The sequence below is a fragment of the Fusarium falciforme genome, chromosome 2 (assembly GCF_026873545.1).
Source record: "Fusarium falciforme chromosome 2, complete sequence".
Lineage (NCBI taxonomy): Eukaryota > Fungi > Ascomycota > Sordariomycetes > Hypocreales > Nectriaceae > Fusarium > Fusarium falciforme.
In genome coordinates, this window is record NC_070545.1 from 3,555,581 (window position 1) to 3,580,999 (window position 25,419).

The window sequence follows — 25,419 nt, forward strand, 5'->3', positions numbered from 1 at the left end:
ACCTGAGCTGTTGGAGGGTGGAGGACCACTGGGGAAAAAAAAGAGAACATACGTTGAAGGGCAGGTCAAGTCGAGATTGCACGGGTCGGGCGTCAGGGTGCCATTGGAATGGTCTTTTTTTCTTGTTCTCTATTAAACTCTTTCTCTTGTTTTCTTTTCTTTGCTATGCTTTTTATACAGCGCAGAGACGTTTGTACTACACAAAGACTGTATGTAGCCTTCTCTCTCTCGGGTCGCTGGCTAAAGGTTGGGTGTGGGGATGCGGCTGTGGTGGATGAGTTGTGTGAGGAGACAGAGTTGGATGGTATTATTGCATGTCAGAGATACAGCGTTTGAAGAGCATGAAGCGAGGAAAGAAATAGGATATCGTCATCTCTGTGTCTAGTGAGTGATGTGACTTGTTAATCTCTGGAGGACTGTGTCATGTTGACCTGAGTATAAGTAGTGTATACGGCAGCTGCAAACACATGCCTCTGCCACCTCCATTTCCGTTTCAACCTTAATTGGACCTATTCTTGGATGACAGTTTCCATCCATCACAATTCTGTTTAATAGCTGTATGCGCATGGGCGGATGGGTGTTTTGTCCAGTTTCTCATGATCACTCACCTACGGTTGTCAACCGATTGCTCCTTCCTCTTCGTTCGTGTGGTTGTTTCGGGCTACCACGCCTGGCAAGAGAAAGAGTCATGGAGTTGGCTGCCTTGAGCCTGCCTTGTGAGTTCTATGCCCAAGAAATCATCTCTGTCGAGTCCTAAGGCGGCCAGATTCTCCTTCTAGCATCCACAACTCCTTGTCTTGGTGTAACTTTCATCTTGCAAACTCTATCCTTTTCATCATTTCAGCATCTCAAATTCATACCTTTTCATACTTCAAGCATGGCGAGGCCCGAAAGTTTGACGGTGGCAGTCCACAAACTGGAAGCAATTCTCGACCCAGGCCTACGACGAGAAGTTTCGCCCTGCACAGCAAACGATATTGAAGATACGATATCGAAGATGAACCTCGCGGATACCAATCTCCCCATGAAGCAGTCATGAGTAGAGCTCCAGGTGCTCGTTCAGAGATTGGAGAAGTGGGATCATACAGAGGAACCACTGCTAAGCAGGGACGAGTTTTCTTGGGTAAGAGGCAACCTGCCTCTCACAAGAGGAGGAGATTATTGAAGCTGACTGCAAAAACAGGCAAGACAGTGTTGATGTCAACAGTGGCCAACAGGCTCCTGGCCGAGAAGCAGGATTTCGGTAGTGAAACTTTCGTCGGCTACTTTTATTTCAGCCATGGCTTGCAAGAACCGCACAACAGCCTTCTGCGTGCTCTCTTAGAGCAATTCATGGACCAGAATGCGGTCTTGTTGAGCGAACTAATCTACAAGCATATTCATGCTTACGCTGATGGAATAAGGGAGACAGAAATGCTACCGAAACTTTTCAAACGAGCCATTGAGACGCGCCGCACCACCTTTTTGGTCCTGGATGGCCTGGACGAATACACCCACAAGGAACTAGACCAGGCGGTAGAATGGTTCCTCTCCACGGCCAAAAGCCTACCCGATGAGTCGATCTTGCGAATTATCATCTCAACTCGGCGTGATAGTACTGGCTTGCGTTAGCGTTTCGACTCGTACCCGTCGATATCGTTGGAGATATCTGCCCACACCGAGGATGTGCGGCGGTACTGTGGCAAGTGTTGCATAGAGATACAGGAAAAGTTCGACCTGTTGCCAGACAAGCGGGAAGAGATTGCTGAAAGGGTGGCACAATTATCAAACGGCAACTTCCTCTACGCTCGAGTCCTCCTTCGCCGTATACTCAGCTATCCAGCAACTAACAACCCGGGGGCTGCGTTGTGGCCGAGTAGGTTGGATTCCGGGACGATGACTGGTGTGTAAGTGTACCCAGGCCAAACCTGGTTCTTTTTTCCCTGGTTGCTGACAATGCCTCACTACGTAGATGCGAGTGGACCATGTCTCGATTGCATAATTCGAAGGATGGACTAAAGCTGCTAGGTTTGCTCATGGTGGCGGAACGACCTCTTCGATGGCGGGAAGCCCAAGCATTGCTTTGCATAGACGCAGAACAATCAAGGGTTGATGGCAGCAGTCGTAGCCGGAGCCTTCAAGCCAAGGAGTTCTGTGGAGGTGCGGTGGACGTTTACCGCGTTACGGGCGATGATTCGTGCTCCGAGGAGATGATTCGGATCCTGCATCCTAAGATCAAAGAGACTGTACCGCGTTGATGCCGAGAAGACAGTGACTGACGGATTGTATAGGTCCTTGTCGGCGCGAGAACCAGGCATGATCAACATTGGCCTTGAGCATGCCAAACTATCCCGTTTCTGTTCTGAATACCTGACATCGCAACGATTCAGAGCTGATGCCTTTGCTGAGAAAGTCATGACCTGGGAAGACATTGAATTTTATGAGCCCCTGGATTACACAGTCCAACACTGGTATCACCACGCCAAGGCCACTATCGAGGCTTACAGAATTCATACCGAGTATGGCGAGGCTATCAAGTCGCTTGGAATCTTCCTCTGGGCGCACATGAGGGAAGCGTCGTACTGGAACGGAAAGCCCCCAAAAAGTATCCAAGATGTGCTAGAGTTGTTCGAACACATACACGAGGGCGCGCATGAGCGTAACTTGCAGTTGCGACTTGAGAGCCGAGTTAGTTTCATTCGGAGACAAATTGAGAACCTATACTGGAACAAGGCACACTCTTGGGAAGGAGTATCTACTGGTCTGGACGGATCTGAACAGAAACTCATTCTCAAGTGCCCAAAACCATGGTGCTCCTTCTTCACTGGGAGTTTTGCAACCATCAAGGATCGAGATGTTCATCTGGAGCGTCACCAGAGACCCTTTTATTGCGCTGTTCAAAAATGTTTTGCGCATAAGCTTGGCTTTGAATCTCTACAAGGCCTGTACTGTCACCACTGGAGGTCGCACCAGCCTGAATTCCGACTAAAGAGCCCTCAGCCTTCACAAGATCTGCCACAGGCCCTGAAAGAAGCACTCAGTTCGGGAAACCCTGTCGTTGTGGAGGAGGCACTAAGTTTAGGCGAGTTCACAAAAAGCACACTTACAACCACATTATGTATGGCGGCTAGTCGGGGCTTCCTGGCTGTCTGCAAGCTGCTCATTTCCAAGGGGGCAGATATCAATGGACCTGGGGACGAGTCCATGGAAAGTCCACTGGAGGCGGCTGCTTCGCGAGGAGACGCAGACATGGTGAAACTGTTCCTGGATCGGGACGTCTATCCTGAAAATTCCCCTGAAATTTCCCTGAAATTTCCAGCGAAGCTTTGGACATAACATGCAAGAATGGTCATTATCGTGCTGCTAGGCCGCTTTTCGACGCGAAAGGCCTTCCCATCGAAGGCCCAGGGGACTTGTTACTATTTTCTATTCAGGGCGGCAGCCTGCCCTTGACTGAATACATCTTGGGCCAGGGACTGGGGTATTCCGTCGACGAAAACTTGGTCAACTCGATCATGGACGCGTTTGAAGAGATTCAACATGGCCCCGAGGTTCTTGACATGATATTGAGTATGGGTAATGGCATTCTCAACGGGAAGTCGATCGAGAGTGCCATCAAACGCGGGCTAATCCGAGAGGTGGAACTGATGTTGCGTTGCCCAAGGCTACGGCTCACCTATACAGAAGCAGATCGAATTTTACTGGCGGCGCTAGATTCCAACTCGACGGGGCTCGTGCGCCTCTTGGGAACGGTCAAGACTGTTCATGCACTGTCTTGAGCATCGATACAAGGAGGCTATAGAATGATATGATATGGCGTTTCTGGTACCACAAGAGATGGACAACAACATTGATAACATCATTGATGACAACGCTATTCGTGAATGGACTGGACAATTAACTTCCTTCTTTGGGTTAGGCGAGCTGGTGGCCACTAAAAGCAAGTAGAGTATCAGAATTTATTCAATCTCTTTAACCAGGTCTTTGACTACGCTGCCCTTGTCCTCTTTGCGAGCTGGACCATGGGCCCGTCTCTAATTCCGACAAAAATGTCGTACAGTTGATACTGGTCGACAGTCCGACGACCCTCGATGGCTTCAGGACTGCCACCTCCTAGGTTGCTAACCGGGTCACGACGAATCTCAAAGTTATAGATAATCTTGGCCAGAACCAGGTTCATCTCAAGGTATGCCAGGTTCTTGCCGACACAGCCCCGGGGTCCAGCAGAAAAGGGCATGAATGCGCTTTGAGCCAGGGCAAGTCTCTCGGCCGACGCACCCGTCGTGTCATTCTCGTCCACAATCCAGCGCTCAGGCTGGAACTTGAAGGGCTCTGGGAAGTATTCTGGGTTGTGGTGCATACAGTACGAGACTGTGCTCACCTTGATGCCCTCGGGGATGTACTCTCCGTCCACGACAATACCGCCCTTTTGGACTTCTCGGGATAGATCGGCGGGGACGGGGGGGCTCATTCTAAGAGTTTCCTCAATGAAAGCTCGGAGATACTTGCATGAGTGAAGAGTTGGGCCGCTCTTGATCTCATCGAGGCTTGAAAAGGTGGATGTGATCTCGTCTGCCAACTTTCGCTGAACTTCAGGGTTTCGAGACAGGTAAAAGAATGCAGCAGCAGTGGTAATGGCAGTAGTATCAGAACCAGCGATGATGAGGGACTCGCTCTCGCCAAAGAGCTCATCCTCGCTGTACCCATTGCCTGTCTCGGGGTCCACAGCCTTGAACAGGTAGTGGAAAAAGTCCGTTCGGCCGCCACCTTCTGGCTTTTCAGCAGAGTACTGGACGCGAGCTCGCTCGGCGAAGCACTTTTCGACAAAGGTTTGCCAGTTCTTGAGGGCGGGGGGAGCGGCGGCTGCGAGGAGCTGGTTAAGGCCTCGAGGCTTGAGCCAGACCCAGAGGGCTGTGAAGGGGGAGTATGCGATCTAGTATTGTTAGCGAGGACATGGGTTTGTTGATACGGTAGATCTTACAGGATGGAGAAACCCCAAAAAGTCAGTCATGAGTCCAGGGACATAACGAAGTTCACTACCAGGCTCCTTCATGCCAAACGACTTGCCAAAGCATAGATCGCCCAAGATATCAAAGATGAGATGATCAGCCCATCGAGCCATGTTCAGCGACCTAGACCACTTCTCCCCGTCTCCAATCTCGTCGACGATGAGCTCGCACCAGCGGTCGACGTTCTCGTGGATGAAAGGCTCGCAGGAGCGGAGGGCCTTGTCGGAAAAGGCATTGTTCATGACGCGCCTCTTGCGGGCGTGGACGTTCTTGTCGATGGTGTTCCACGTCGTCATGGCGTGGACGTTGCGTGGGTACGCCTTGTAGTACTCGGCCTTCTTGACATTGGCCTTGTTGTTGAAGATTGTCTTGAGGCCGGTTGGGGTGTTGACCAGGACGCTGTTGGGGGTGATGCGGAAGCTAGGGCCTTGATCGTGTCAACAGGCTGCGTCTAAGGTGGGTGAGGTGTACTTACCATATTGCTGCTGCAACTGCCAGAACCAAATGTGGCGATCCTTCTTTTGCGTGTGGATGTATGCTGGAAACGCCGAGATACGAGCCCAGAAGGGGCCCGGGTACTTGGCCAGAGGGTGAAAGTAGAGTCTGTAGATGACGACAGAGACGACATAGCTCAGTGCCAGTGAAGACACCAGCAAGATGGCTTGAAGAGGAGTAATCCTCTCGACCACGCGTTGAAGAGACATTTTCGTTTGCCTTATCTTCACCAGCTTACACAGCAAGCAACGAGCAAGCAGAAGAGTCGAGAGAGAATCGGTGGGTATTAAAGAGTGAGTGGCCAAGACATTTCGTTAACCGCCCACTCACGACGAGCTGATTATGCATCCAGCTGTGCCCGACCTGATTCACTCGCAAAGATAATACATGCTCCTCCTGAATCATACAGCCCAATGGGTGAAACCATTTCCAGCCACACACGTCTTGTGCAGGCACCTAGTTAATAGTAGTATGTATCCGTCGACCCAGCGCACGAATATTCGGCAGCGCAGCGTATCTCCTCATTTGGGTGTGTCCACCGGCAGCGCGGTTACAGTATTGGCTTGGTATAAAGACGGGACCCATCGTCAGCATTATCCCTGAAGCTGAAGAAAGAAGGTTAGGTAACCTAGTTCTGGGAGATTTGCGAGCTGCTGCGGCTGCTGCACGTCATGGTTGAAGTGAGAAAATGGTTGGTTCTGAGGAGGACGCGTGGAGTTGGCAACGCATGTCCAAAAGGATAGCACTATCCTCTCTCGATCGACACGTGGCGACCCAGAGATTATGGAAATGATATCCTCCCCCAACTTCAGCCTTTGTCATGCGTGGTCTTCTATTCGCGCGAGTTTTGCGAGTTCTCCCAAGTCTTGGTAGTTGGTCAACCAACAAGGCCCCGTCTCTGGATCTGCGTCGACGCCAAGAGACTAGGATTGCGGGCTGAGATCTAAAACTCTCCGTCCCGGTTCCCCCGGCCAATCAAACCCCGAGAAAAGGGTGACTGGAAATGGCACGGGCAGGATTTGGCGGGAAGATCCTAGTTCCTTGTCAACTCTTTTCTCCACGCCCCGTTCCTGCTCTCTGAAGATGTCCATATCGACGGCGGATCTAAGACCCAGCGGACGATCCTGGCAAGCGCGGCACAGCATTAGCTGTTTGTGGATTGAATCCTTTACTTTCTCCTGCATGTCTTGGGTTTCCGAGTCAGGAACCGGTATCGAATCTGGAATGGTTCTTCTAGCCGAGTCAAGATTGGCTTCTGCGGCTGATCATGAAAGTGTCCTCCTATCCATAGTTCCGTGGACCATGGGGAACGCCACCTCGTAGTGTAACTGGGTCAAAAGTCAAGGTCAAGGAACCCTCTCTTGCATCCTGCCGGGTTGCATTAAATGCAAAGTCTTTGACCCTCCCAGTTCCCTGTCCTTGGGAATACATTGATTATTGTTGTTGTTGTTGATAACCTATCAGATCGGATCGTCAGATCTTCAAAAGCAAATGGCCGAAAGCCTTGACAGCTATCGAGCCCGCCTGGATGGCGCGGCGATAGCGACCTATGTCATGGCCATGCTGACCGTTCCCTTGAAGATCTGGTGCAGGAAAAAGTCGGGAGGGCTGGCACGGTTGGGGCTCGACGATGCCCTCTCGGTCGTGACTTTGGTGTTTGCCAATGTGTTTTTCTACATCACCATGATTGGCAAGTGTCCTCTCAAGCCTTCAGGGCAACTAATTGACCTTTGATAGGATTGCGGCCATATCTTGGTCGTCATGTTGGTACCGATGTCTCGATGGAACAAGTTGTCGACTTTCTTCGATATCTCTTTGCGGCATCCTTGACCTACGTCTTTGCCATCGCCTTTATCAAGTTGACGATCCTCGCTCTGTACTGGAAGCTTTTCTCCATCACGGCACGCGTGCCAATCGCGATTCTCTTTAGTTCAGTTGTCATCTGGATGGTGGTACTGGTAAGATATTCATCCCCCTGACTGTCTTCAGCTGTTAACCAGTCAGGTCTTTGTCGCGACGTTTTCGTGTAACCCCGTCGAGAAGCAGTGGAACATCCTGATCGAGCATGGAAAATGCATGGAACAAAAGCCCGTCTACCTTGGAGGCTCCCTCCCCAACGTCATCATCGACTTTGTCCTCGTGGGCATGCCTCTCCCCTCAGTCTTTCGACTCAACATTCCCCTTGGACGACGACTGATCCTGGCGGGCATGTTTACACTCGGCTTCTTCATCTTCATCGTGTCCATCATCCGGTTGACCATAGTCATGTCTATTCGAACCGACGACAGAAATGTCACGTACAATCTGAGGGACTTTATGCTGTGGTCGACTGTTGAGATCAACATTGGACTCGTCTGCGCCTGTCTGCCGAGCATGCGTCCACTGCTGCAAGTCATTGGACTAAGTCGACTGTTCTCAACAGGACGTGGAACGAGTGAGCCTAGCGGACCAACTGGAAACGGCAGCAGTTACCCGCTGTCTCGAACAGAGGGATCACGGCCTCGCAAGAAGGGAGGCATCTTTTCCACACTGGCCGGTCTATCAAAGATTGACAGCGACGAAGACGAGTTCCAGATGATTGACGACATATCTGGGCGTCAGGGTAAAAACAAGGTCGAGATTGGCGCCTCACGAACAAGCAACGAGACAGACAGTGAGTCGAGAGCTACCGCTGCCATCTCGGTGCAAAAGGACTGGAGTGTCTTGGTGGTAGGCGAGAACTCGAAGCAGCGCAACGAGTCATGAAGCCGGGAATAGCAACATTAAAAATAAGCGGTGTCTTGGAAAAACGATGTGATAGATAGTTTAATACGACGGTCAGGGTCCATCCCCCATCGATGTTAGTGGCTGACGTGCATTTTGAAAGCAGGGGCCGTATGGTGATCGTGTTGGTTGGTATGTGTGCCAAGGAAAGTGGCTCTTATGAGTGCCGATGAGGTATTTGATGAATGATGAAAAGTGATTGATTCCTTGGAGTATTTGATGAAGCTATTCACCTCCTTCCCAAACAATGGCAACAATGGTTTATGCAATATTCGATATACCCCGGATCTTCGGCCGGCAACGGCACGGCACACGGCATCTGTGAGTTTGACTTGCGGGGAAGGAACGAAGCCGTCATCCGACAACGTTCTTTCAACGGCAGCAATCTCACTCGTACGACAACTATGTAGAAGCAAACTAGCGAATACGTCGTCAGTCTCGTATAGCAAAATACCAGAAAACTCCCGTGGCGGCCGTGCACTGCCTCGTTCAACAAGGTCAAAAAAAAGAAAGCCAAGGAAATCATGGGCATGTGATCAAATTGCCCGTTCTAGTGATGCGTTGGCTGGGGAGGAGGGTCTTGGCATGCACGCGACGAACAAGAGACAAGAACCTCAAAGAGGGTGAATCTCGCGCTTGCAGTGACATGCATCCTGTTTCTGTTTCATACACTCGACATCTTTTCATGATGAGATTCTAGTAGTTCAATCTATACTCTACATTTCCCTTTATTACTTTCATAGCCCCTACTTCGCAGCATCATTGTTCCCCTCACCGTCATGATGCTCTCCCTCCCCCGCATCCTGACATCACTCCTCTGCATCTCCCTTGCCTCTGCTCAATCCTCGGGCCAATGCAAGATCAATAGCCTCGAGACCTCGTACGCGGCTCCTGTCGCCGCCGACGGCTGGTCTTATCGTCTCGTCGCCACTGAACTCTCCCGTCCGCGTGGCATCCTCTTTGATACCGAGGGTGCCTTAATTGTCGTCGACACCGGTGTAGGTCTGGTGCATCTGGAACTTGAGGACCAAGGGAGGACTTGTCTACGGGTTCGCAAGAAGACGGTGCTTCTCGAGAATGAAGATGTGAATCACTTATACCTAATCCTAACTTTCAATACATTTACTGACAACATTCAAGCTTAACCATGGCATCGCCATCTCTAAAGATGGCCGCACCCTGTACGCCTCAACTGACGACGAGGTTTATTCGTGGTCCTACGACCCTTCGGCCGTCCGCCTCAGCGAGTCGTCCGAACGTACCCTTGTCACAAACATGACAAACAGTGGCCACACCTCGCGCACTCTCCTCCTCTCAGAGAAGCACCCGGGCGTACTCGTCGTATCCCGCGGGAGTCAAGGTAACGACGACGTGGAAGCCGAGGACCGATCCACAGGCCACTCGCAACTACGAGCCTTCAACGTCTCGGCTTTGAGTGAAAAGTCCAAGCCGTATGATTACCTCGACGGCGACCTGCTCGGCTGGGGTCTTCGCAACTCTGTCGGCGTAGCGGAGCATCCGGAGACGGGAGGCGTGTACTCGGTCGAGAACTCGGTCGACAACCTCCGCCGCAGAGGCCGCGACATCCACCGCGACAACCCAGCCGAAGAGCTCAACTTTCACGGCTTTCTCAACGGATCCCGTGAGGACCAGGGCGGCAACTACGGATATCCACTATGCTACACCATCTGGTCCACTGAGGACTTTCCCAGCCTTGGGGATCTCGAGACGGGCGATCAGTTTCCGGCTGATCGAACAGGGGAACGGTCTGCGCCTAGTGATGAAGAGTGCAACACTGAATATGTCCCTCCGGTGCTTGCTTTCCAGGCTCACACGGCACCTCTTGACATTAAGTTTGACGGAAACGGTACAAAGGCTTATATATCGTTCCACGGCAGCTGTAAGTCTCATCTCTCACCACCTATAGACTTCAACTCACACAATCCTAGGGAACCGTGATGAACCCGTAGGCTACGAAATCTCCTCTGTAGCCTTCAAAGACGGCCGCCCAACATCACCCTCCAACAGCACAAACGCCACAACGACCATCATCAGCAACCCAGACCTCTCCAACTGTCCGAGCGAATGCTTCCGCCCCGTGGGTCTGGCCTGGGACTCGGAGGGTCGCCTGTGGTTCAGCTCCGATAGCACTGGCGAGATCTTTGTTCTAGCCCAGGACGGCAGTGAGAACAGCGACAATAACAACGATGACGATGACCGTGGGGAGAGCGGTGGTGACGACGACGATAGCGCTGCTTCCCAGTTCATGCGCCCAAGCTCATGGGCCGTGGTGGTGACGCTCGTGGCTGTTATTATGGGTTTCTTTCTTGCATGATTGACGACTGATGATTGATGGTATGAATTGGGTTCGTTCGTTAAACACGATTTGACGCAAGTTTAAGCGTGCGTGCAATATCTTTGCTAGGAGTTACGGCGTCTAAGGAAGAACCAAGTTAGTTCAAGCACACATATACCACGGGACAAATACATTATTCAAGTTTCCAGCTCTATTACTATAGTCATGGCATGCTTTCCCTACTAAAAAAGGGGCGATATGATATATATCACCTCGCAGTGTTTCCCCCCATACAAATCAGGGAACACGTCGTTGTCTTAAACACTCGTAAAGGCACACATGGTCACTTGGCGTTCCGTCAAAGAGATGATAGCAAGATAGTCACCCTTTTTTTGCCTTGAACGCCTTGCTCTCCCCTATTCATATCTCGTCCTGTCTCTCTATTCCTCGATCGACTTGACACACTCCCACTCTCCTCGGAGGTTCTCCTTCCACAGCGATACCTTGTTGTCCTGACCGCTGACGGCCAGCACGTTGCCGCTCAGGGACCAGCTGACGCGCCACACGGCCGCCTCAAAGTTGAGCACCTTGGAGTCCCACTGCGTCGGGTTCGAGGGATCCGCGGTCCAGATCCGGACCGTCTTGTCCTGCGAGGCCGAGGCGATGTACGACTTTTGCAGCACCGTGGGAGACCAGGCCACGTCACGGACCCAGTCGTTGTGTCCGACCAGCGGCTCGGTCTCCTGCTTGTAGGACTGCGAGGCAGGGTCAAAGGCCCAGATCTTGAGGACGTTGTCGCAGCCGCCTGTGACGAATCGTCGGTTGCCGGTGGCGGCGGGGCCGGGAGCGCTGCTGACGATGCTACCGGGGGTGGTGGCCGGGGCCCAAGAGACAGAATTGACGCCGAGGCCGTGGGCGGCGAAAGTGGTGTGGTCGATGCTGTTGTCCTTGAACTCGAGGACGCTCACGTTGCCGTCGGAGGAAGCGCAGGCCAGAAGGCAGCCCGCCTCGTGGGGGGACCACGACACGATGTTGACCGAGGCCTTGTGTAGGGGGAAGTCGTAGATGCGCTGCCACGAGCTATTCTGTCCGCCCTGCTCCTTCCAGATAAACACCTTGCCGTCGTAGCCAGCCGACGCCAGGATGTTGCCGTACTTGGGATGCGCCCAAGCGACGCACCAGACGGCACCCTCGTGTCTGTTCCTCCAGGTCAGCTCCTCTTGTCCTTGTACCATCTGCCAATCCTCTCGCACTCACCCCTTGAGGGTTTCCAGTAGGCGCTGGGTCTCGCCCTCGATTTCAAAGATCTTGATGGTCTTGTCGCTCGAGCAGGTTGCTAGCTTGCGGCCGTAATAGTCGAGGACAGCATCATGCTGGAGAAGCTGTCAGCGTGGTTCGCGGGTTTTTGAGTGTATTGTATGATCGGTAGGAGGTCCAGCGATGCATTGCACAGCTGTTGGTTGATCAAGGAACGTACAATCATGTCCTCATGACCAGAGTTGGAGATTACTTGCGCCGCCTAAAGGGGTCAATAGTTAGCTTGTTGCGATTCGTCCACATTCTGTTGAGAACATGGAAGGTTTCGTGAAGCTATAAACATACCATGTTGCTAAGGTTTGCGCCAGAAATTGCAGCGCAAGGGGAATGAATGGAGGATGAATTAAGGGAGTTTGGCTAACAGAGGACACGATACCGCCCATGACCTGGAGCTAGGTACCTGCTCGCGGCGTGGCGGTGGTGACAGGTTGGCCCAGCCGCTCGAGGTCACGTGAGTCGAGGCATGACTGGCTGAGTTGTGGAACCCCACCTGCCGCATTTGTCTCCGGTACCTCACGGAGCCAGCGGCGGTTCTGGGAAGTACGTACCGAGCCTAGGGGTGCCTCGGCGCAGGCTTCCCCGGACGGCAGAGCGGAGCGATCACGAGCCACCGGCCATTGGACTCGATCTGTTCTTTTACATTATTCATCTACAGTGTCTCTACATCCTTGTTTCTATATACCATACTTGGAGCGCCTCTCCTGTACTGTTTATTCTCTGCACAGCCTGTTGCTATCTCTACATCCAAGACTCAACCTGCTCTACCCCCGCCATCGCCTCCTTCGCCGAGGTACGTCGGCACTGACATCACCCACTGTACAACTTCTTCACTCTCATTCCATAAACCACAACCATGGCGGACGCTTCATGTAGCGGCGGTACACCCTTTAAGCGCCTCGTTGATCACCAAGCCCGAGATGTCAGCCATCATCAAGACCGGCTCGTCAACAGCGGTCCTCAGGGTTCCAATGTAAGCCCAGACGTCTTCCGTCTCGTCTCATCGCTTAACCGTCTCTAGGCCTTCAGATCTACACCACAGCCTATGCAAGGGCCAGATGGCTTCAGCGCATTCATGGATGGTCCTTCTACTCTACCCGGAGTCCCTCATCATCATGCCGCTGGGAGGTTAGCAGCGCAAGCTGCCATGTTGGAACAGGCGCATCCCCAAGGATTCCATCCAGCGCAACCCTCACATTTTCAATCTCCTGGTGTAGACACAAGTAACTGGGCTGCCGACTTCAACCGTTTCGCAAACCAACACCAGCAGCAACCTCTTCAGAACGGCTTCCCTCAGGCTGCGCCTCAGATGGCCATCCACCAACCCACTCCTCAAATGAACTTCCAGGCAGCCTTTGCGCGACCGAATGCTGGTTTCGCGCCGCTCTATGGCCAGGCCAATGGCGCATTCATGGGTGCCAACGCAGCGACAGCCCAACGACCTGCCGCGGAGGCTGACTTTGACGATGAGGTGTCCAAGTGGATGGCAAGTAACGCTGGAGGTAACATGGAGCAGGTGGACGCCATGATGGACCAGATGGCTCGCGAGCTTGAACTCAACGACGCAGCTCTAGCTGAGGCTGAAGCAGCATCAAAGCAGGAATCAGATGCCGCGGAGACTAGGGAAGAGACACCAGTCCTAGAACCCCCAAACATCGCCAACCTATCCCTAGAGACGCAGGAGCCTGTGGTAGAAGAGCCCGTTACAGAAGAGCCTGTGGAAGCTGCCAAGACAAAATCGGATGTGGCTGACGCCGCCGAGCGACTTCTCGAGTCGGTCCAGCATGAGGACGGCGAGAAGTGGAAGAACTCAGTCTTCCTCTCTTTAATGCGGGATTTCCGCGACGGGAGAAAGGATATTGTCGATAACGAGATCCGTGAGACCCCCGAGAACGAGACAGAAGCGCCCAAAGCCACGCAGTGACGGCTTCATCCTCATATCCGCGAAGCGACATCTTCACATGACGCTCTGCCGCAGCGAGACATGTCCCAGGACGTGATGACGGGTTTGAGCAACCCATACCAAGACGAGGTTACGTCGCGCTGGGAGGTTACGACATCGTCAACGGGATCGTTGTGGGATTCTATTCCGACGCCTGAAAAGTCTTGTGCTCAGCACCTGAGTCGGACATCGTACTAGGGCACTTTGACTCCAGCCTACATGAGTGAGCACGTTGAGAGGACGAGGCAGGTCGCGCCAGATCTCCCAAGGATGGAAGAGGAGGAGTAGGACCAAACACAGATGGTGCAATGCACATATATATCCCCTCCTTGATCTTCGGGCATGAGCCTCGTTAGCATTTAATTCCCCGTGTGGTATTTTTCATCCCGTTATTGGCGAGTACAAGACAAGACATGGTCTCACTCCTATTCGAGTTTGTCATGATAGATCTCGTATTCAAACACAATACAGAAGAAGCTGTGACAAGCCGTCATTATTCACAACTAGCCAAATTGAATATGATAACTAGATAACATTTCTTTTCGCACGCGTGCAGTCACTCCTATAACTCCTTATATCCGTATCCCATGTCCAGTCCAGATTCCAAGCCAAGATGCGTTGCACAATATAGGTAATTCCCGCTCCTCCTCCCCTGATGCGCTCTCAAAGTAATGTAATGACAGAAATTCCGGCGACCAAAACGCAATTGCCGTATAAGATCGCGTCGACGCCAACCAAACCACCTATGTACCGCCTTGCCATTCAACGAGGAATAGGGGATCGTTATCCATAACTCATGGTCCCCTCCGGCAAGGCCACCCGTAAACCTTGCCCCAATGGCCCGAACCCAATTTGTACATATCGGACCAGCTTCTTAATTTGACCATAGACAACTGCAATCGGCAAGTTCGAGCGATCCGCGTTCAGTGAGTCCTCCAAAAATCTCTCGTTTTGACTCGGTATCCGACCGTGGCGAAAACAATTTAATCGAGTCGTCCGAGTCAACCTCTTCAAGAATGACGGTGTGGCTGCCCTCAAGCGTTTTACACTCGCCATCCTCATACACCTCAACCTGTTGACAGCTCGCTACCGACTTTTCAGTCACGGGAAGGCGACGCTCTAGCATCTTAAAGACTTTGGGGTAGTAGGGTACGGCCTTGCCAAACTCTGTCGAGTAGGGGTCGTAAGAGGTAGCTGTTGTAGTAGCAGAGCCATAGGTGGTGGTGGGGGACGGGGTGTATGATGGGACTTTGGCGCCCTCATTGGGATAGATGAAAACTTCGAGAACAGTGTTGGGCCAAGTACAGACCCACGGCTTCTCGCCTACCATAGCGTGGATAGGCTGCTTCTTAAACCGGTTCGGATACGGGCGATAGACGTACTTGTAATTGTCGTCGTCGTCATCGTCATCTTCAGCATCGTCATCGTCCCATCCTCTCTTCCGTTTGCTGATTGGGGGAAAGTCCTTCTCAGGAACAATGACAGTCTTGTTGTATGTCGTCCCGACCCACCACGCAGGACCGAAGTCGCTTTGGGATGTGTCGTTGACCAAGACCATGAGTTGCGGCGGAAGACTATCAGGAGGCTGAATGCCCCAGGGGAGGTCCGGGGAACCCTCCTTCGGTGTCAGTATTAGCTTGTAGGACGCCTGGGAGTCAGGCGTTGAGATCTCGTAGACCTCGATCGACCATAGGGGGAAGTAGGTCTTGCATGTCCAGGCTTTAGCCTGGTCGGAATTGTTGAGACAGGACGTGATCGTCCGCTTTGGCTCGACATTTGGGAGCGCATAGCGGCCCGTGGCCATAGGAGGTAGATCAGTTGGAATCGCTGTGAGAGTTTCAGGCTCATACGACGTCGTTGATGGCGATGAGGTTTGCGCACTAAGACCAATGTCAGGGTTAATTCGGCAAGATGTTCAAGATTCACTTACTCTTCGGGGGGTGGATGGCCGCCAGGAGGCCCATCTCGAGAGAAAATTGTCCCAATAACAGCACCCATAATGATGCCCATCACGACCAGGCCCACGGTCATCAAGCAAATAGCCCAGTACGGCACAATCCCCCAAAGCTTCTTCTTGGCACGTCGTTGCCATTTGTTGACTGCAGGTTTCTCAGCAACCTCAACAGCAGCAGTGTTGATGTCGTGGTGGCTAGTCTCGGATGTATTACTCCTGACTGAGGGACGTGTCCTTGGTAGAGCCAGATCGTCGTCGGTTGAAGAAAATTCAGGGTCGCGAGTCGCCATGCCAATCCCACCCGCTCCAGGAATGTTTCTATCTGGAGAAGAAGGTTCGGTGCTAGGCGTCTCGGTTGTGGGCTTAGGGACGTAAGCAGTGTCCGGATATCTCGTGTATGGCGGCAGTTCCTCCATATGTCCCAATGGGCCAATCAAATCACCCGCCTCCTCTCCATCAGGACCAAGTTGCCGCTGATATCCTGCTCCCATGCCATTGAATCCCACAGGAATTGATGGGGTGGTCGTTTCAGTCGAAGTTGTGTTCTGAGTGTAGAGAGCATAGGGATGCGTCGGACCACGAGGACCCCCATAAGAACGGTCTTCCGGAATAACCGCGGCGGCAGTGGTCGAAGTAGTAGCTACGCTTAGGGTCCGTTGGGGATACATCTGGTAAGGGTGTGATGGACCAGAAGGGCCTGTGTAGGGGCTTTCCGCGCGTATAACGGGGGAGTCGGAAGACACGCTCGGAACATTGCGCACATGAGGCCGGCCAGCGGCCGACGAACCTTCATTTCGAAGAGCAAGCGAGTCGTGTGCCCGAGGCGGCTTTGAGATACTAGAAGGACGGTTTCGGATGGCGGGTGTTATCTCGGGAGGCGAGGCTGTAGCATCCGGCTGGGGAGATTCTATAGGGGGCGTTGATCGGGAGGAAGCCTCAGATGGTAGTGACGGATCGGTACGAGGATTCGAAGTAGTGGGTTGAGTAGAGGAGGCGGGATTCTCGGAGGGCCGGAAGCCATCGGCCACCATCATGGCGCTGAGGTCGTAGTCATCGTCGGTAGCACCACTGCCAGTGGACAACCTCAACGAACGCGAGCGCCTGGCGGAAGACGGACGCGAGGTGCTGGAGCCCTTGCCGTTAGGGGAATCCATGGCGTGGTGGAAAGGGAGGCCACGGCTGAAGGCCAGAGACGCCAACGAGGGCGTACCCTAGGAATGGTCCGTCGTCGGGCGTTGAAGTCGACGTTCGGTCGTGTTGCAAGGGGGTCAAGGGAGTCGACGGTCGGGCGGCGGGTCAATGGCGAAGGGAGGCGGTCGAGGAGAGCGAGAGCGACGTGTCGGCGACGATGCTCTTCGGATTCGATGTCGATGATGAGCGTTGACGATGGTGATGATGATTGTCGGGCTACCCAGTTGGAGTTGAGATGGATTGGATGGATCGATGGGATGGACAGACTGCAAAAAGCCAAGAAAGCGAAGCGGGTTTTCGAGAGGGAGAGACGGAGCGACTGAGTGGCCAGCGGAAGGAGCCCAGCGGGACGCAGGAGGGAGAGCAGGCCAACAGGAGATGGGCAGGAGCCACACCACAACACTGGGTACTGGGCCACTAGCCCCAGCGCGCTGCAGCGCGACTCTGCCCCAGTTAAACGCCCAGTCAGGCCAGGCTCGTGAAAGGGGAAAGGGCCCCAAAAGGGGACTAGACTGAACAAGGCCTAGGGCTGGCTCCAAGGTTTTTTCTATTCTTGCTTGGACCTGAGTTTGAGGGAAGCAAGGGGGGCGGGGGCCGCTACGAAAGTATGAGAGAGGGAGATGATTAACCATTTCTTTGCCAAATTTCGGTAAAGAAAGAAGGTTATACAGGGCATCGTGCGATAATTCAACAAGAATATAACACAGCATCCATCACCAGCAATTGAATGCCATGCCAGCCAACTCGCGCGAGTCGGCACATCCGAGGGGAGTCGATGCGCTGCACGGATTTCCAGGTTTGGCCCTGCGGAGCATGCGGCCCCCGACGACGTGATTGGCGGGGACTCGATTTCCCTGGCTGTTTCCATGGAAGCACCAGCTTGCTGCTGCTCCCTCTCAGCCAGAGGTTTCAGCGCCGGCCGGTGTTTTTTCTTTCTCAGCGGACAGATGCACAGAACCTTGAGCGGGACCGGCGAGGTTTCATTCCTGCGTCATTGCGATGGAGACTTTATTACAAAGACCTATTTTCAGTTTGTGTGTGTGTGCGTGTGTGTGTGGTTTGTTTTTCCTGACTGTTCCGTTTCAATACGGGAGAGAGAGGGGGATGCACATCAATAAATACGGCCCTCGCTTCGTATTTTTTTGTATGGATGAATGCGCTGTTCGCTGCACCATCTCTTGACAATCGGATGTCGGCAACCGTCAAGCAAGCCTTTTTTCACCATCCATCAATCAACAATCTCAGCGTCACGTCATGCCTTCGCCTTCAGTTTGGCAACCAAACCCTACCCGTCAGTCGCCCCAGGGTCGAGAACAAGCTTGGGCTCTGCCGGGTTTTCCACGGGTGAAAGAGGGAGAAGCGTTACGATTTGCCCTCTTGATTCTCTTGTCGCGTGCTGTTTTGGCAATGGCCTCATCGGCAGATTGATGCTGAGTGATGAAAATTTCACGTCGCAGAAAGGCAGCGTGTAGAGTGGTTTTTCTCGTCTGAAACTACGGGACAGGGCCCGACTTGACCTCGCGGCGTTTTGTACGGCTCAGGGCATTTCCTCCAGTGATGGGCACATCTCACAGGCTCCATCTTGTTTCACGCTGCGCGCTGCCCACTTGCCGATCAACTCCTGTGAACTCATGAACCATTCCTCCCTTCCATCACATTCCTTGATGCGGTCATCCTCTTCGGACCGGGAGGGTTTGCAGTGGGAGACGACGATCCCGACCGACCGGGCCTGACGACCAATGGGCCGGGCCACACGGCGTGCTCCAGGAAACGCCGTCCTTCGGATGATCACTCGGGGGAAGGAAGATATTCACTCACCCAGCAGGCGGACGGGATAGAGGCCGGGTCCGCATCTGGTCCACATGTTACCCAGCATTCCGACTCTTTCAAGTTTTTTCCCAGATCCGAGCGTGCTCATCCAGAGTTCCAATCACCGGCTGAAAAGATCAAGGGTAGGACTCCATGACAACATCAGTTTTTTATGGACGTGTCACTCACATGGCTCCCTGAGCCGACTGTCCTCTCCGATTAGTCGGACGTTATGCAGTGAACTCACCTTCTCTCCCTTCCAGTCTCTTTGGTGCAACCACTTCTCAGGTCCAGGCGTCGGAGACGTCGGACGCGGGTAGCCAGGACACGGGAAGGGGAACACGGGCGCAAAAGATGGGTAACTAGTCAAATCGTCTGGGGGTGCCGTCCCTTGAGAGACGGAACATCCAAGCAGAATTGCAGCCTTGGTTTGACCAAGATGCAGACGGTGTTGGACGACTTGTATGCATGTGTTGTCAGTGAAAGATGGTGTAGAGGTCCTCCACGCAGCGAATACCTTTGGTTGTCATTCTATTGCAGGTCTGGCCATCTTATAATCGACCACACCAGGAGATTGAAAAAAGTGAAGCTGCCGGAATTAAAACGTTCGCCCTGCTTTTTCGAATGGGCCATGTGCTGGTCGTTTCAACTGCCGACCTGCAGCCAGCTGGCCAACCACGGGGCAACCCTAATATTCGGGTTGACCTCGTGCCTGAGGGCATATGTGAGAAATACTCGAGCACTCGCATTTTCTGGTAAGGGACTTGAGTCGAGGCCCAGCTTTTGGAATCGAGGAACGAGTGAGGATCGGCTTGAAAGAGACTGGCCAACTACGAGTTGGTGGACATACCAAGATTCATCACTTGGCGATGAAGAACAACTACCTACCCTAAACTTTCAATAGTAGTCAACCCTTGGCAAGGTTCACACCTATACAAGAGGCCGCCAGCTGCACCTCTCGAGCCTTCATCCCTGACCCGTCAGCCCTATCTTGGAGGACCTTCTGTCTTTTCCATCAACCCTTCTTACACTTTGACCTCTTCAGCTGTTGTTGCAACGCAGGTCAAGTCAATCGCGCTTATTCTTGCAACAGATCCATCAGTCCACGACCACCACCGGGTAACCTGAAGGGAGAAGAAAAAGCCCATCACCTCATCGTCCACTTCTGTCAGCGAACCAAAGTCCTCTTCGGACGCCTGCAGCTGAGCGACCCTGACACCTCTTGTCCAATCGTCTATGGCTACGGTACTCTGACCGAAACGACGCCCGCATTCTCAGCCAGGCCACGCGGGGGGAGAGAGACCAGATGTATTTCTTACTGTGTGACAGCTCGTGCAGCCTCATTTATCATGTATTCTGCATAGAAGGCAAGCCAGCTACGTGGACCCGGGCGGCGACCCCAGTCCCCCGGGCGCTCTCCCCGGGCGTAGCTTGGCCTTTTTGCCTGGTTCGCATGCCGTTCCTCTCTCACCTGCATTTCGTCTCTAGTCATGTTCTTCTCCACTGAGCGAGCTAAAAAGTGATTCCCGCTCGTGCTTATCTCGGGCCGTCCTGGTGGTTTGTCTCTGACGGCCTTGTATTGACCAGGTTTCACTGCCCCGTTGCTCCTGTCCACTTCTCTAACTCAGGTTGAGAGTTTTTGAATTCGAGTTTCATAGCCAATTGAGTCAATGTCAAAGTTTTTTTGTACGTCTAGTTCCTGGACTACGTACCAAATTATCTCGATGCAATGCCGGCGAACCATGTTCATCACATCTCATCACCACATTGCGTCCGCTTCACCCCAAACCACTCGTCCTCGAGATTTGCACCTCTCACACCCTCAAGCGTCTTCGAGCCGCCATCATCTATCACCTCTCACGTTTACCCCTCTCTTTCCCAAAGGCGAGGCGGACTGTGGCGCACGATCGCCCCCCAGCTCGCACGGCATCGGACGCACCCCCCCTTTGACCATCTCCCATTCGCAGAGCCTCGCCATACGTTTCTCCATCTCACCGACACCGAGATCCATTGGTAGCTGAGCCCGTGGGGATACCGGCGAGGTACATGATATGCCTCCTTCTGGGGGGCTGTGTCGTATTGTCCCGCCGGGCTCTCTTGTACGCCTGGAGCCTGCCTGCAGGACGGCTCAACACACCCACTTGCTTCCAACCCTTGTCTCCCCTTCTCCTTTTTTTCTTCTCTTAGCTTCCCCTGTAAGAAAGAGCCTGCAGTAAATGTGCAACATCAAAGACAATAACGCAGCTGCCTCTTTTCTCGTCGCCCGCAGCATATGGACGCTTTCACTCCTGGCAGCCGCGGGCTCGCTTCGCCCGGCTGAGCTTTCGTAGGAGGGACCCCGTGGACTATAAACTTCGCCCCTATCCTCGTGCTTCCAACTTTTTGTATGCCTCACCTTTCTTCTTCAGCTTTTGCCTGTCGATCATTGTGCCCTCTAACAAGGGAACCCCATCCATTATAGTCATTTGTTGCCACTACCTTTCTGGGATCTGCCTTTCACAACTCCACAGGCACGAACCCTCCAGTTCGTGAACTGCACATCATCAACTGCATATCCAAGGAATCTCCATCGCCACCCCGCCTCATTCTGATCTTGAATTGAACTGCCCGGTTGCCCTACTCAGCCATGTCGCCCAAGTCCTATTCTGGTGGCTCGTCCGTTTACTCGGATGACCGCTTCAGCTCCACCTCTTCCTCTTACAGCATCACTTATACCAAGCTTCCCAAGAAGCAACCCCTGTCTATCCGGTTCCTTTCCTGGGCTGCTGGCGCTCCGTCCGGGGCCACCGCTGTCAAGAGAAAGACGCGGGAGCGGGACATCCGTGACGACAGATCTACCCGCTCCGGAGGCTCTTCCTATTCCTACTGGAGCCAGCCCGACACCCAGCTCTACTGGGTTGCCAGCCCCCACGGCGGCAATTACTACGGAAGTAGCGGCAGCAGCACCAGCGGCCGTAGCAGCCGGAGCGGACGAAGCCGCAAGAGCGGTAGTTCCGGCTCCCGCAAGCACTTTGAGGGTGCCGTTCCCCGGCCGCAGCCCCCACCCCCGGTCCCGGCCAACGGCCACTTTGTCCCGCCCCAGCCTCCGATCAACCCACCACCACCACACATGGGCGGTGGCTTCGGACCCGGCCCTGGCGGCTTCGTCCCTCCACCTCCACCTCCCATGAGCATGCCTCACCCTCCTCCTCCTCCACATGGCATGGCCCCCCCTGCGATGCCAGGCGGTGCGCCCTTCATCGATCTGACGGGCCAGAACCACCAAGGGGGCTACTCGCCGGATTCGGAGAGTTACTACACGTCGGATGAAGAAGAATGAATGATTTACGAAAAAATGACACTTGCATGAATGGGTTAATGAGCGGACCCGGGCCTTCCAGGATGAAGACCCCCTTTTGTTTTCTTGACATGATACTATTTTTTGAAAGTCTTGTATAGTTAATGAGTTTACTTGGATGGCGCACCGGGCATTGACGAAGGATTATGAACACCCACTGTCAACGGACAGTTTTATGACAAGGCATGAGTTTGGATCATGTGTATGTATGAAATGAGATACCTGAACTTTGATCAATGTTTGCTTTTGCTGTTTGCAAGTCTCGAGTCCTGATTGGATACTTGAACCAAAACCCATGTGTAGATCAGGACCCATTGCCTCTCGGCAAGTGACATCATTCCTTTGTTTACTTTGAGCTTGGGTTGGTAGCTCCAGAGCGTGAGAATGGTTGGCAGAAGAGGAGAGAAATCCGTTGTGCGCTTCTATTAGCGTTTAAAGACTATCATCCTTTACAAGCTTTATCCTTTTAAAATCGTGAAATAGTGTAGACAAGAATGCAACACCCAACAATGCAGGTAATACACCAAAGAACCTCTCCAAAGATACGTAATACAAAAATAATGCGCCAACAAGGGTATTCTCTAAAAAAACCGCCTCTGCTTGGTCTTGTCTCTCTTTTCGCTTTCTCATGAAATATGACGTTTCATCTCTTAAAACTCTCTGCTCTCACCAATGTCGCAAATGTCAAAGACTCCAACCTCGGGGATATTCTTCTTGCGCAACGCCTCCTTGAGCATCTTGGGCGGCTCGAGCACCTCCTCCATGGTCAGCGCCCACGTGCCCCAGTGGATGCCCATGGCGCGGGTGCACTTTGTGTCGCAAAAGATCTCGACCGAGTCGTACGGGTTGGCGTGCATAGCCGAGAAGGCCACGCGAGGGTAGTATGCGCCAATGGGGATCAGGCCGAGATCGAAAGGTCCGCGGAGCTCGCCAATCTGCTTGAACTGTGGGCACCTGGGGAGAGCTTCGTAGTCGGCACCGTAGTCGTCGATTCCGGCAGGGATGGCTGGAACAGCACGGTATCCAGTGTCGCCACCGAACCAGACCGACTTTTCGTCGGCGCGAACAGCCCATGAGCACCAGAGGGTCGTGTCCTTATCCCAGAGCGTACGAGCTGATGTGTGCTGGCAGGGCAGACACGAGATGCGGGCAGTCATCTCGCGAGTATGGTCTCCGTCTCGAACGGTCACGCTGAGATCGGCATCCTCCCACCAGTCGAGCTCAGTAACGTGGTGGATGCCCGTCTTGCGGAACCACGTCTCCAGGCCGAGGCCGACAAAGAACTGGGCTTCTGGGTGGTGCTTCTGGACCTCTAGAATGGAGGAGTGGGAAAGGTGGTCGTAATGGGAGTGGCTGATGACGACGGCGTCGACGATGGGAATGTCCTTGATATCGCAGGGTCGTGGGGTGTATCGCTTGGGGCCCATAAAGGTAAAGGGAGAGCAGCGGTCCTCGAAGACGGGATCGAAGAGCACCCGCAGACCTGAGGGGAACTCGACGTAGTAGCAGGCATGGCCTAGCCAGGTTGCGCGAAGCTTGTCGGAGCTATCACGATCAGGGAGCCATTGGGGCTTGACGACGGGAACGGTAGGAGGGCTGGTATCGGGCATCTTGAGATCGCCGGTGATGGAAGGCCTCGAGGTGTTGTTAGCTTGGCCGTCACGGGATCCCTAGCTTTGGGACAGTTTCTACATACCAGACGACCCGTCGGAGCATGGTGCCGAAACCTGGAGCACCACTCCATGAAGGATAAGGGTTCTTGAATCCCACTACAGTACCGCGCTTGATCTCATGATGGGGGTTCGAGGCGGCTTCTGCAGGAATGGTAGACCGGCCGGGGATCTTGGAGACGATTGAGGTAGTAGAGATGGGGGTCTTGGGAGCGGACGCGTCCTGGGAGCCGGTCTCGGTGGAGGTGAGCTTGGCGGAAGCTGAGTTGGCGATGGAAGCCATGGTGGGCGAAGCTACCGATGAGCTGGTAGAGTACGAGTAGGTCTGCTGCTGCTGTACGGCTGCTGTATTTGTCTGTTGAAGTTGATGCCAGAGTTGACGGGTCGGTGGACGGAGCAGGCGCGGCATATGGTGGACGGGAAGGGTGTCGGAGGCTTCGGGGCCGGTGGGAAGTTTAAAAGAGGGTAGATAGGGGGGGAGGGGAGGGGAGGAGGGATGGCCGGGGGTGGTAAGGTGCCGTCCGGGGGTTGGTTGAGGCGGGAGGGATGGTATGGATGGGAAGAGAGGCGAGATAAGTACAAGTAGGTAGCGAGAGGGTGTGCGTATGTGTATGTGGCTTATAGCGCAGTAAAGAACCGAGCTTAGAAATGTATGACGGTGCTTGTGCTGTACGAAAAGGGAAAACAATCTGTTTTTTTTCTCCTCTTGCTGACGCCAGCAGTAATGGGGGTTTTCGTCTGGTATGGCTGAAGGCGGAGTGATTGAGATGTCCGCCTCGTCTCTCGTCCCGCGTATACAACCAATGGAGGTCAATGGGTACCCAACCAACGCGACGAGTCAGTGACAAACAATGTAGCCTTGGCACAAGACGCAGCACGGACAACAAAGAGGCTTGAGATCGAGGTCTATGCTTTTGAGGATCTTCTAGAAAAAAAATGAAGCAAAGAGAGAGGTACGAAAAAGGGGACACACACACACACCATCACCGCAGCAGCAAGCAACAGCACAGCTTTTGGTTGCCCCGTAGGGCTTTAGCGGAGTTAATAGACCCGCATGTCCCCGTGTGTCCGACGCCGACCGCGTGGGCGGAGCCCTTTCCCGAGCCATCCGGGGAGACGAGACGAGAGAGAGGAGCATTGCCTTGAAGAGGACGCGAGTGCGAGCGGGAACAATCCGAGGCCGTCGTAACTTTTTCCTTGCCTGTGATTGATTGCTCTCGCTTCCTTTTCTCTCCTTTGCTTATCTTCCTTTTCTCAACAGTTCCAGGTAGACGCCGCTCCGTGTTGACCGGAGTGCGGAGTTCAAGTCCGGTGTATCCATGCATAAGACGTACATCCATCATCCATCCATGCATATTGCATCCAAGGACATAGACAATCAACGGGAAACAAACTTGATAAACCTTGATTATACCTCGGCTTTATCTCTCTTCTCGCTTTGAATACGAAATACCTAAAATGCACCTCCCTCCATCATCACGCGCTGCATCTGCCGCCCATCCCCCCTCGCATAATCCCTGTCATCGCCATGTGGTTCCCCTGTGGCGCCTCAATAGCGTAGGTGTCGCAACGTGGAAGCCAAGCGAAGCCCCCTGCACCAGGGCATGGTTTGTCTGTTACGCTTTGATAGCTGCGGCTTCATGTCCGAATAGAAAACTGC

At 53.4% G+C, this 25,419-nt stretch overlaps 9 protein-coding genes across 9 annotated transcripts; 5 read left to right on the plus strand and 4 right to left on the minus strand.

Annotated features, from left to right (window-relative positions):
• Positions 1-1,035: 1,035 nt before the first annotated feature.
• Positions 1,036-3,315, plus strand: NCS54_00303300 (NACHT domain-containing protein; the record flags this gene model as incomplete). Its single annotated transcript, XM_053148620.1, has 4 exons — positions 1,036-1,123; positions 1,184-1,515; positions 1,612-1,886; positions 2,271-3,315. The coding sequence occupies 4 exons, from the start codon at positions 1,036-1,038 to the stop codon at positions 3,313-3,315; spliced, it is 1,740 nt and encodes a 579-aa protein (XP_053004595.1).
• Positions 3,316-3,967: 652 nt separating this feature from the next.
• Positions 3,968-5,704, minus strand: NCS54_00303400 (Hypothetical protein; the record flags this gene model as incomplete). Its single annotated transcript, XM_053148621.1, has 3 exons — positions 5,464-5,704; positions 4,961-5,415; positions 3,968-4,912 (listed from the first exon to the last, which is right to left on the minus strand). The coding sequence occupies exons 1-3, from the start codon at positions 5,690-5,692 to the stop codon at positions 3,968-3,970; spliced, it is 1,629 nt and encodes a 542-aa protein (XP_053004596.1). The 5' UTR covers positions 5,693-5,704.
• Positions 5,705-7,222: 1,518 nt separating this feature from the next.
• Positions 7,223-8,228, plus strand: NCS54_00303500 (Hypothetical protein; the record flags this gene model as incomplete). The annotated part of the gene is made up of 2 exons (XM_053148622.1): positions 7,223-7,441; positions 7,488-8,228. The coding sequence occupies 2 exons, from the start codon at positions 7,223-7,225 to the stop codon at positions 8,226-8,228; spliced, it is 960 nt and encodes a 319-aa protein (XP_053004597.1).
• Positions 8,229-9,025: 797 nt separating this feature from the next.
• NCS54_00303600 (Hypothetical protein) lies at positions 9,026-10,581 on the plus strand (the record flags this gene model as incomplete). The annotated part of the gene is made up of 3 exons (XM_053148623.1): positions 9,026-9,331; positions 9,387-10,146; positions 10,196-10,581. The coding sequence occupies 3 exons, from the start codon at positions 9,026-9,028 to the stop codon at positions 10,579-10,581; spliced, it is 1,452 nt and encodes a 483-aa protein (XP_053004598.1).
• A 401-nt stretch (positions 10,582-10,982) lies between these two features.
• Positions 10,983-12,147, minus strand: NCS54_00303700 (Protein transport protein SEC13; the record flags this gene model as incomplete). Its single annotated transcript, XM_053148624.1, has 4 exons — positions 10,983-11,739; positions 11,800-11,915; positions 12,020-12,061; positions 12,145-12,147. The coding sequence occupies 4 exons, from the start codon at positions 12,145-12,147 to the stop codon at positions 10,983-10,985; spliced, it is 918 nt and encodes a 305-aa protein (XP_053004599.1).
• Positions 12,148-12,712: 565 nt separating this feature from the next.
• Positions 12,713-13,780, plus strand: NCS54_00303800 (Hypothetical protein; the record flags this gene model as incomplete). Its single annotated transcript, XM_053148625.1, has 2 exons — positions 12,713-12,829; positions 12,878-13,780. The coding sequence occupies 2 exons, from the start codon at positions 12,713-12,715 to the stop codon at positions 13,778-13,780; spliced, it is 1,020 nt and encodes a 339-aa protein (XP_053004600.1).
• Positions 13,781-14,672: 892 nt separating this feature from the next.
• On the minus strand, positions 14,673-16,906 carry NCS54_00303900 (Hypothetical protein; the record flags this gene model as incomplete). The annotated part of the gene is made up of 2 exons (XM_053148626.1): positions 14,673-15,678; positions 15,729-16,906. The coding sequence occupies 2 exons, from the start codon at positions 16,904-16,906 to the stop codon at positions 14,673-14,675; spliced, it is 2,184 nt and encodes a 727-aa protein (XP_053004601.1).
• Positions 16,907-21,378: 4,472 nt separating this feature from the next.
• NCS54_00304000 (Hypothetical protein) lies at positions 21,379-22,071 on the plus strand (the record flags this gene model as incomplete). Its single annotated transcript, XM_053148627.1, has 1 exon — positions 21,379-22,071. The coding sequence occupies one exon, from the start codon at positions 21,379-21,381 to the stop codon at positions 22,069-22,071; it is 693 nt and encodes a 230-aa protein (XP_053004602.1).
• A 668-nt stretch (positions 22,072-22,739) lies between these two features.
• On the minus strand, positions 22,740-24,168 carry NCS54_00304100 (Lactamase-B domain-containing protein; the record flags this gene model as incomplete). The annotated part of the gene is made up of 2 exons (XM_053148628.1): positions 22,740-23,724; positions 23,786-24,168. 2 exons carry the CDS (start codon positions 24,166-24,168, stop codon positions 22,740-22,742), a joined length of 1,368 nt encoding a protein of 455 aa, XP_053004603.1.
• Between the last annotated feature and the right edge of the window lie 1,251 nt (positions 24,169-25,419).